Source organism: Octopus bimaculoides, chromosome 12, assembly GCF_001194135.2.
Source record: "Octopus bimaculoides isolate UCB-OBI-ISO-001 chromosome 12, ASM119413v2, whole genome shotgun sequence".
Classification (NCBI taxonomy): Eukaryota; Metazoa; Mollusca; class Cephalopoda; order Octopoda; family Octopodidae; genus Octopus; species Octopus bimaculoides.
Window position 1 is genome coordinate 7,820,945 of NC_068992.1, and position 10,419 is coordinate 7,831,363.

At 35.7% G+C, this 10,419-nt stretch overlaps 1 protein-coding gene across 1 annotated transcript in view; it reads right to left on the bottom strand.

Annotated features, from left to right (window-relative positions):
- The window catches only part of LOC106870417 (lisH domain-containing protein ARMC9), a 29,293-nt gene that overhangs the window by 9,625 nt on the left and 9,249 nt on the right, over nucleotides 1-10,419 (bottom strand). The window contains exons 4-13 of the mRNA XM_014916483.2: nucleotides 9,823-9,993; nucleotides 8,806-8,952; nucleotides 7,250-7,339; nucleotides 6,246-6,270; nucleotides 4,972-5,063; nucleotides 3,175-3,249; nucleotides 2,663-2,781; nucleotides 1,425-1,536; nucleotides 805-903; nucleotides 497-587 (exon numbers count right to left, since the gene is read on the bottom strand). Of these exons, the coding sequence (XP_014771969.2) occupies nucleotides 497-587; nucleotides 805-903; nucleotides 1,425-1,536; nucleotides 2,663-2,781; nucleotides 3,175-3,249; nucleotides 4,972-5,063; nucleotides 6,246-6,270; nucleotides 7,250-7,339; nucleotides 8,806-8,952; nucleotides 9,823-9,993 (1,021 nt within the window). The remainder of the gene's footprint in view (nucleotides 1-496; nucleotides 588-804; nucleotides 904-1,424; nucleotides 1,537-2,662; nucleotides 2,782-3,174; nucleotides 3,250-4,971; nucleotides 5,064-6,245; nucleotides 6,271-7,249; nucleotides 7,340-8,805; nucleotides 8,953-9,822; nucleotides 9,994-10,419) is intronic.

Sequence of the window (10,419 nt, forward strand, 5' to 3'; positions counted from 1 at the left end):
ATATATGTGTCTGTGTGTGTGTGTGTGTGTGTGTGTGTGTATGTATGTGTGTGTATATGTATATGTATGTGTGTGTATATGTTTGTGTGTCTGTGTTTGTCCCCCCAACATCGCTTGACAACCGATGCTAGTGTGTTTACGTCCCCATAACTTAGCGGTTCGGCAAAAGAGACCGATAGAATAAGTACTACGCTTACAAAGAATAAGTCCTGGGGTCGATTTGTTCGACTAAAGGCGGTGCTCCAGCATGGCCACAGTGAAATGACTGAAACAAGTAAAAGAGTAAAAGAGTAAATAAGCATTACATTTGACAGATTAAACTAAATGCTGGCTAAGAATTGCTTCAATGCTCCTCTAATCCCTGGAACTCCCAACCTAGGAACCTCACTTGTATAAAGTCATACTCAGGACAAATTACCATGGCACATTCACCAACACTCACTGAAATATAGGAAAATCCTCACCAATTCACACAACAGTATGTGTAAATACTCACCAACACTCACTGAAGAAATGGTATTTATGAGACGAGACATTGCGCCAGTCAAATCAGCTACTTCAGAATTTAAGATCTTTGGTATAATATCCTAAAACAAAATATTGAACAAAGAATAGTTAACCAAGCTAGTGAGTATATGTGTATGTGTGTATGTATGTATATGTGCAGGAGTATGTATGAGTACAGAGTTGTACAGAGTATGTAAGTGTACAGAGTTTAGAATAAACAAGGAGGGAAAAAGAGAGTACTCAATACAGGGAGTTGCCAAATGCATCAAAGATGAAATTTCAAAATTCTAGACTCACTTTATAAGGACCAGATGCAGCAGCACAGCCTAGCAAGTCAGAATGTACATAACTTGTGATGTTTATTGTTCTTTGCTGTGTGTTTGTACGGGTCAATCGCTGCAAACAGAAATAGATCCCATGGATTACAAGAATTTCTCTCTTTTAATTGTGGCAGAACGGTTAACATTGCCTGTTGCAGGAAGAAATTAGAAACAACTGGGCCGAAGGATTTAAAAAAAAATATTCATTCGTTCACAAACTAAACATGCCATTTTTTTGTTTTTCCTTTAGTCAGGTGTGTTTCTAATCACTAACCCTTACCTGTTTCCAAGTAATAGCAGCATATATATATATCTACAATACACAAAATATTTTAAGAAGTTTTTAATACAATTCCTAATAATACTGTTAAAACATATGATCTTTTTTAAATGTTGAACGGCTAGGAGGGTACAGAGGTATGAGAAACATTGCTATACATCGCTGCAGAAAGTCCTAGATATACAAAAAGATGAAAACTGTAAAATAATTATTGAGCATAAGAGAACCATCAAACAATATTTTTTCTTTAGAAAAGTACAAAGAAGTTGAAAAGATCCAGTGAAAATAGTAAAATGCTGCACCAAGCTTTTACTCACCCATCGTAAGGCTTGCAGTAGCAATGATTTGCGGTGATTGTTAGCTGACAAGAGATCGGATTTCACTTTGGGGAAATCTAAAGGCGTGTCCCCTTTTATCTTACTTGGAACACTGCAATGACAGAGATCATTAAAAATTTTCTTTAATATAAACTTATGACAAAACACTGTTCTCTATATTCAGAAAAGAAAAAAACTTGATACATGCTTCCCAACCACGAGGTCTTCAGTTCAGTCCCACAGCATGGCACATTGGGCAAGTGTTTTCTACTATGACACCAAGTTGACCAAATGGATTTGGTAGATGGAAGCTGAAAGAAGCCTATCCTGTATATACATTTGTGTGTGTATGTGTGTGTGTGGAGGGGTGTATGCCTTTGTTTAGACATCATTTAATGGTTGTAAATTAATATTAGCCTCATACAAATGAATTTGTCTGTTTCTAGTCACCAAGGGAAAATATTACCTTCTTTAGAAACAGGTGAAGGTGACACAAAGGGAAACCAGTCATAGAAAATGTGCCTCAACAAATTCTGTCTGACCCATGCCAACATGGAAAAGTGATGTTAAATAATGATGATATGGTTAATGGAAGCAACAAAGATGCAGGGCTGATGGAAGGAGAAGAGGAGTTTATTTGGCTTATAGAAGGCATGAAGGACTTTATTTTATTATCCATATTAAAACAACTATTTTAATTTTTTCTTTTGGCTTATCAAAAGCAAAATATAAAATGCAGAAAGTTGTTGCTTAGGAAAAAGGAATCTATTTAGCTAAAAGTAGTAGTAAAAAAAAGTGGGGTGTCTTTTGAAAGGAGTCAAGATTGTATTATCTTTTGGGGATCAATAAAATAAGATACTAATCAAATACTAGAGCTGATTTAATTGACTAACTTCTCACAAATTTCTGGCTTTTATGTTTATGTTAGAAAATTTCTAAAGATCAACAAGCTTCAATAATGCCAACATGGATTTTTACATCTCAAGAGTCAAATGTTTCAGAAAAATATACAATTTTCAAAATAACCATGGAATTTCCACAGCTACTGCTAGTAACTATCATCATCCCCATTATCATTATAACCTTTTATTCCAGTCAATTAAGTGTGGGGTTATTGAGCCACCCAGTCAAGCCATCCAGTAGCCCCTTTGTTTATTAACGACAATTAATTAGACTGTCATAGATACAATGAAATTAATGGCAATTCAATCAGTACACAATAACATAATCAACCTTACTCAATAATAGATGTCCGAAGAGCTTTTCCAGCAGTTCCAGGCCGATTGAAGTCAATGGATGGTTGCTTGGCATGTGTAAATAGGCGTTTGCAGATTTGTTGGAGCATTTCTGGACTGACCTGAAGAAAATGAAAACCAAAAGCAACAATTCTTAATACTGAGAGTTGCTATGTAGAAACCTTATCTCGTGAGGGAGTCTTTATGATCACTTGAGTCAACAAAAGAGTCTGTATGAAGTCACTTGAGTCAACAAAGGAGCATGTATGGAGACACTTGAGTCAACGAGAGCCAATATGGAGTCACTAGAGTCAATAACAGAGCCTGTATGGAGACACTCAAATTGACAAGAGAGTAATGAATGTAATGAATTAACAAAATTGTAGGGGACCCCCTACAACCTATTGGACCAATAGCTTCATTAGGTCTAAATCTAGCCCCCCCCCCCCACACACTACATAAAGTATAATATAACAGAGTATGCAATGTTTTGTTTTCTAGATTTACAAACTTACAGTATTTCCTAATGCAGTTTCTTCTAGAGCATCAACCAAATCAGCTGAAATTCCAATGAGGTCATGGTAGTCTCCCTGAAATTATAAAATACTTATTGAATGAAGTCTCAGTTATGTAATGGGACTGGTATAACCTACTATAACTTCCAACCCCCTTATGGACAAGTCTTTGGGAATTATTAATTGGCAGATTGGTTAATTTGCTGATATATAGACAGACAGACAGATAGACAAACAGAAAAACAGACAGACAGGCAGATGAAAAGAAAAACAGACAAACTGAAAGATAAACAGTGAAACCTAAGAGATAAAAGGATTGACTGATATGTGACTGATGGAGTGATTGATCATTAAATAAGTTGACTGAGCAATATATCATTGACTGACCATTAGTTAAATAGATTGAGTGATGTATAGCTAAATTGATTGAGTAATCATTTTTGGTTAATTGATGGATATATTGATTGATTCATTCATCAATTTATATATTTTATTGAATGGCATCACATGATAGTTGTAAATGAAACTCACTTCCATACAAGCAGTGTTGTTCATTTCCAATATTCTATGAAAACATGTATTACTATGGGGAAATATACCCTTGCTTGGAAACAGGGAGGGCATTCAGCTGTAGAAAACCTGTCTTAATAAATTCCATTAATCCATGCAAGTATGGAAAAGTGGACATTAAAATGATGAAGTTAATGAATAACTAAATTAATTTATTAACAAACTGAATCAAACATTGGTTGATTAATTTTTAGAAGGATTGCTTGATTGATTACCTGATTGCTTATTCGCTAATTAATTTTAGGACACCTCTGATGAAATATTTCTTACTCTTTCAGAAAATAGTGTGGTATTTAGTATTCCTAGATCAAACAGGATGCTGCAGTACCTGTGACTTTTGCAGAATCTGAAATTGGTTTTAAATCAATACATTTGCTGTTCAGAATCAATATCCATAGAGTTGACATCTGTATGAGACATGTGGATGGTGAGGGGATACTGGGGATTTGATGATCCAAGTAGGAAGGAAGGATTAAAGTTTTCCTTACCAGATAACTATCTTGCTAGCATTCAGTCTGAATATTAGTTAACTCTGTAAATATTGATGCCGTATTGGAATAGTTGTATGATTAAGAAGTTTGGGTTCAATCCCACTGCATGGCACCCTGACACCTTATGCAAGTGTCTTCTACTATAGCCTTGAGCTGACCAAAGCCTTATGAATGGATTTAGGAGATGGAAACTAAAAAAAGCCCATCTTGTGTGTGTGTGTGTGTGTGTGTATGCACACATACACTTGTCTTGACATCATGTGATGGTTGTAAATGAGCATGTTGTTCATCTCCAGTCTTACATGAAATATTACCTTACTTGGAAACAGGTGGGATTTGGTGACAGGAAGGGCATCTGGCCATAGAAAATCTGCCTCACCAAATTCCTCTAAGCCATGCAAGCATGGAAAAGTGACATTAAATGATGATGATGATTACGTGTGTGTGTGTGTGTGTGTGTGTGTGTTGTCTGGAGTATTGTAGAATTAATGAGAGTATCAAATAAAAAATGCCATCAACCTTTTATATCCATCATCTCAGTTTTGTCTTTCACCCAATCTAGGTTGCTGAGGTAAGTACCTCACAAAGTTCTGTAGCTAATATAGTTGACACAAATCTCTTGGGGGTGGGGTGGGGGGCAGTGCCATAGTATGGCCACAGTTCAATCAATGACCAAAACCAATAAAAGAATAAAATACTGAAAGTGTAGAATGAATGAATGAATAAAAGAATGTACCTGAAGTTTGGCATTGCTCTTCATATATCTATGCAATTCTGTGTTACTGAGATTTAATTTTTCTCTAGCTTCATGTAATTGTTCACGAAGTTCTGAAAAATGGACAGGAGTTTATCTCAAGTTATCAATAACTCTTACCTGGTTTATTTATCAATCTCAACTTCAATCTTTCAAACATAATTTACATTAGGTTTATCAATAACTATTTTTGTATGTAGGACTTGTTTATTTCCTGCAATTTATACTTTCCTTATTACAGCACAAGGAACTGTACCTGCTTCGCAAAATATAAGGTATCTTCCTTACTACACACAATATAGGGTACTTCTATGCTATACATTACAGGACATTTGTGTACTGTACAGAATATTGGGTACTTTCCTTCCATGCACAACAAAAGTAACTCTCTGGACAAGGCACCACACACACACACACACACACATACACTAGAAGGTATTTCCCTACCACACAAAGTTGATACACCATACTTCAAATATAGATTTGTGAGAGATGAAATTATTTACTGAAGGACATTCAGCTTTGCTCACTGTTGTAGTCCTACACAGACAGAATGATGGCCATGGCTTGTACATCTGTAATCATAAGTCTGCTTCAACAGATTTGACCCAAGTAAATATTAGCAATATAACCATAGGTCTGCTCAGGCAGTATATCGTGGCACACTGGTGTGCCATGAAACAATGCTAGGCATGCCACAGTGTAAACTGAATATAAATTTTTCCCTATAATTTTAGTTGTATTTTTAGTTCAGGTGTGATAAAAATAAGTGTACTGCAAGTGAAAAAAGGTTGTGGAGCCCTGACCCAATGGACTAAGCATCATCAGAATGGCTGGAATGTTTTTCCAGTGGTCCTGAGAGGAAATATCAGCAACATAGTCACAGCTTAAACATCTATGATGATAGGTCTGCATAAACAGAGTTGATCATGGTTCAAGTATCTGTGATCATAAAACTGCTTGAATATGGTTGATCTGGGAATAAACACCTGTAACACAACCACAACTCACACACTTTTGGTCATAAGCTTGAACTGGGCTGACTTAGAAATGAACAACAATAATAAATAAACAGGTACTTGGTAAAATAAAATAGCAGTCATATACAGGGGTTTATTTTGTCATATACAGGTATGTATTTTAGCAACCCTTGAAGAAGTAAATAAGATTGATAGCTGTAATATACTAGGGTCAATTCAATCAATAATAAACATGTATCATTTTGGCCAATGTGAGAAATAGTTATTACTACATACCTTCAGTTTGAGCAGGTGATCCTCTCTAAACATAGTTAAGGTGTGAATAATAAGGAAACTAAATAATAGAAGTTATATATACACAACAGTATTTTATGGAGCAGATATTTTCCTTTTCCTTTACTGAGGGAAGTGATCTTGCATGGATCTGGCTGTGGTCACTAAACAAATAAAAGAACTGAAAAAACTTTTAGTCTTTTGAATGTAGCCATACTAAGGTACCACCTTCAAAGCTTTTAGTTAATTATATATCCACCTAGATATTTTATCTAGTACTCATTTTATCACTTTCGGTTCATTGAATGGATAAGTACTCGTTGGTATAAAGGGATGTAACTTACACAATAAATACTTCAATATATCATGTGATTACATGACCAACCAGGCTATCATATATATATATATATATATATATTAGATGAGATTCAGTACAGCCTTTGTTCAGTTAAATCAAGGTTAGAGAAGAAGACATTAACACAAAGTGCTATGCAGTGAGACTGAACAAGAAAGGGAAAATCCACAATTAAGTAGATGTTCTCAACTAAATTTTATAAAGAAGATAACAAGTAAATCTATATTGCCTAATAAATCTTATAAACATGATAGCCTCATGTAAATTTCATATAAGAAATATTCAAGAGACACTATACTTATCGAAAAAAATTCAAAGTGCTGTTGTTATTAAAGTAGAGACAAAAGTGGAAAGCTAACAGAATTGTTAACTCATGGGGCAAAATGGTTTGTAGCATTTTGTCAGGCTTTACATTCTGAGTTCAAATGCTGTTGAGGTTGACTTTGCCTTTCATCCTTTCAGGATCAAGTACCAGTTAAGCACTGGGGTTGATATAATCGACTTATACATTCCTACCAAAACTGCTAGTCTTATGCCAACATTTGAAGCCATTATTAAAATAGAGACATCTAGATGTACACAAGCAAAATTTTTTATGACTCCCAACAAATAAAAGTAGAGAAGAAAATATTTGACATCGAGAAAAAGATACATAAAGTTGAAACAACTGGGGTTGATCAGCTTTTGTAGAGAGCAGCCAAAATTGTTGGAAACGGTTACGCAGATCCTCTACCCAGGATGGCTGTGGAAGAAGAGAAATAAAAACATTTTTTGAATACAAGAATACTAAGCAAGAATTCATTTGAATAGTGGTGCATGCCCATTATTTAGGGGGTACACTGGACAGCATTTCCCCCTCACTATTCAATGGTGTACCCTCAGATTTACAGTGATACACTTATTTCGAAATTCCACTTTAGCACTATTATAAATTTGTGTCCAACCAGAATATTGTGTGTGTATGTGTATATATATATATATATATATATATATATATATATATATACACACACACACAACAGGCTTCTTTGAGTTTCTGTCTACTGAATCCACTCACAAAACTTTGATCAGCCCAGAACTATAGTAGAAGACATTTGCTCAAGGTGCCACACAGTCGGACTCCAACCTGGAACCATGTGACTGGGAAGCAAACTTCATCCTATGCAGTCCTTGTTGATATTTAGCACCAGGTCATCAACCCAATCCAGAAAATCAGTTATCAAATAGGCATAAGTATGGCTGTGTGGTTAAGAAGTTCACTTTGTGACCACACTGTTTCAGGTTCAGTCCCACTACATGGTACCTTGGGTATCCAAAGTGATACCCAAAGAGGGACGGAACCTGAAACTACATAATGTAAAACAAACCTTTTAAACCAAACAGCAATGTCTGTTAATCTGGATTATATAGATGAGATTAATAACCAAAAATGTATCTTGACTCTTACCCATGCCGGAGAACCACTTTGACGGGTTTAGTCAAACAAACTGAAATCAGTCCTGTTTTAAGTCTGATGCTTATTCTCTGAACCAAGCTACATGGACAGAAACAAACCATCACTGGTTATGAAGCAGTGGGGGTATAAACACAAAGAAACACACACATACACTCAAACACGCACACACAATAAGCTTCTATACAGTTTCTGTCAACCAAATTCACTCACAAGGTATTGGTCAACCCAGGATTGTAGAAGGCACTTGCTCAAGGTGCTACATAGTGGGACTGAACCCAAAATATGTGGTTGCAAAACAAGCTTCTTAATGACACAGCCACGCTTGAGATTTAATAGCCTGAAAGGTATTATCTATATGAGAAAAATAAAAGTAAAAGAAAAAGACTGGCATTCCATCGGTTATGGCAACAAGGATTCCAGTTGATCCAATCAATGGAACAGCTCGTTTGAAAAATTAACATGCAAGTGGTTGAACGCTCCACAGACACATGTACCCTTAATGTAGTTTTCAGGGAGATCCAACGTGACACAGAATGTAACGAGGCTGGCCCTTTGGATTATAGGTACAACTCCTTTTAGCCAGCTTAGAAGACTGGAGCAATGTAGAATAAAGTGTTTTGCTGAAGGACACAAGCACCGCTAGGAATTGAACTCATGATTGTACAATTCTCAGCCGAATACCTTAACCACATGAGAAAAATAACTCACCTGAGTACTGTACACATTTAATCAGAGCAGGTAAATCACCTTACCTTGAATAGTTCCTTATAGGAAGGATGACTTGTTGGGTTCTGAACAAAAGGTAAGGCATAATATGGAAGGAACGCTGGTGTCTGGCTCAGCTCAGCCCCTTGGGTTTCTAGAAAGTTCTTGAAAGTAGCCATTGCTTGTTCACTATCCTAAAACAGAAGACAATATGGAATAATGTAAAATCAGTTTCTTGAATATGGATATTATATAGGAGAGTATGTTTACTATTTTGTTGTTGTTGTTATTTAGATCAAGGTCAGCCCTAATCTATCATCAAAGACATTCTAATGGTGACCATCCTGTCTTTTGCTTTCAGACAGTGTATCTAGAACCTCATTATTTAATACTTTGGTCATTAGTGAGAGAAAGGAAGGTTGATTCAACCCTTCTAGATACCAACCCACCCAGGACCACCCTTGGTTCTATAATATAAAATTGTTTTAAAGAGATCTAAATTAAATTAACATGAAATTTTGATGGAAGGTTTTACGTTTCAAATGCTTGCTTAATACATTCTTCATTATTTTCAAAATTATTTGAAAAAAAAAAAAAATCACTTTTCCACAGAAATATAGTTGTAAAAGGGTTAAGGTACTGAACAACCAGTCAAAAAGTTGATGGTTTCAATCCTAACATTATCTGAGCATTACAGCTGGGACATTATCCTGACATTATCAGAGAATTACAAACATTTAAGACCCAAGCACCACACTTCACTTGCCAGTTACATCAGTTTCTGTCATGGAAAATTTAACCATTCAATAAATGGAGATCAAAAAAATAACAAACAAAGAATCAAGCACTTGACTGGATGTTTGATTTTTTATCACTCTTGGTACATGGTTTGGGGACACAGCAGGCCAACGGTTGTTCTGTGTCTGTTCACTATCTGATCCTGGCAGAAATTTTTGTTGTTTGTAAGAAACCAAAGCTTGGAAAAGTGGACTGATGATGATGATGATGATGATGATGATGATGATGATGTTGATGATGATACAGATTTCAGGAGTACTTCATACTTTTGTTGGTAATTTGTGACGCATTGGATAAACAGCAAAATGAATCCATAGTGTAAACTCCAGTTTCTTAGCAACCATGTCAGTACTGCGAATATCTTGAGGAATATTTGTATTCCACTCACGCAGAAAATCTTTCCTTTTTCCTAAATCGAAATATTCAAGGACATTTTTCTGCAAAAAGAAAGAAAGAAAAACAAAAAAAATGTTCATATTTATATAGCACTAGCAGAAATACCCGGCGTTGCCCGGGTTAAAGAGAATAATGAAATCTACAAACGCCGTCTAGACTACGCATCATCTTTATATATAGAGATATATATACACACACGCACCCAAACACACGTATATATATGTATATCAATATAAATATATGAAAGTCAATGAAGTTTCGTAAAAGAAGGTGATCATGTACATACTTTCTTGCTGTTGTGATTATAACACCTCATTGTAAACTATGTTCCTTGTTTTCCCTTGTGGAGCATATACAAATAGGTTTTTTGTTGCTGCCCACTCTTGAGCAGCCAACATACAGTTGTCCATGTGAGAAGCCGGGCTCTTCCAAGAGAAGACCAGCTACAGACAGTGTTTGACCCTGAT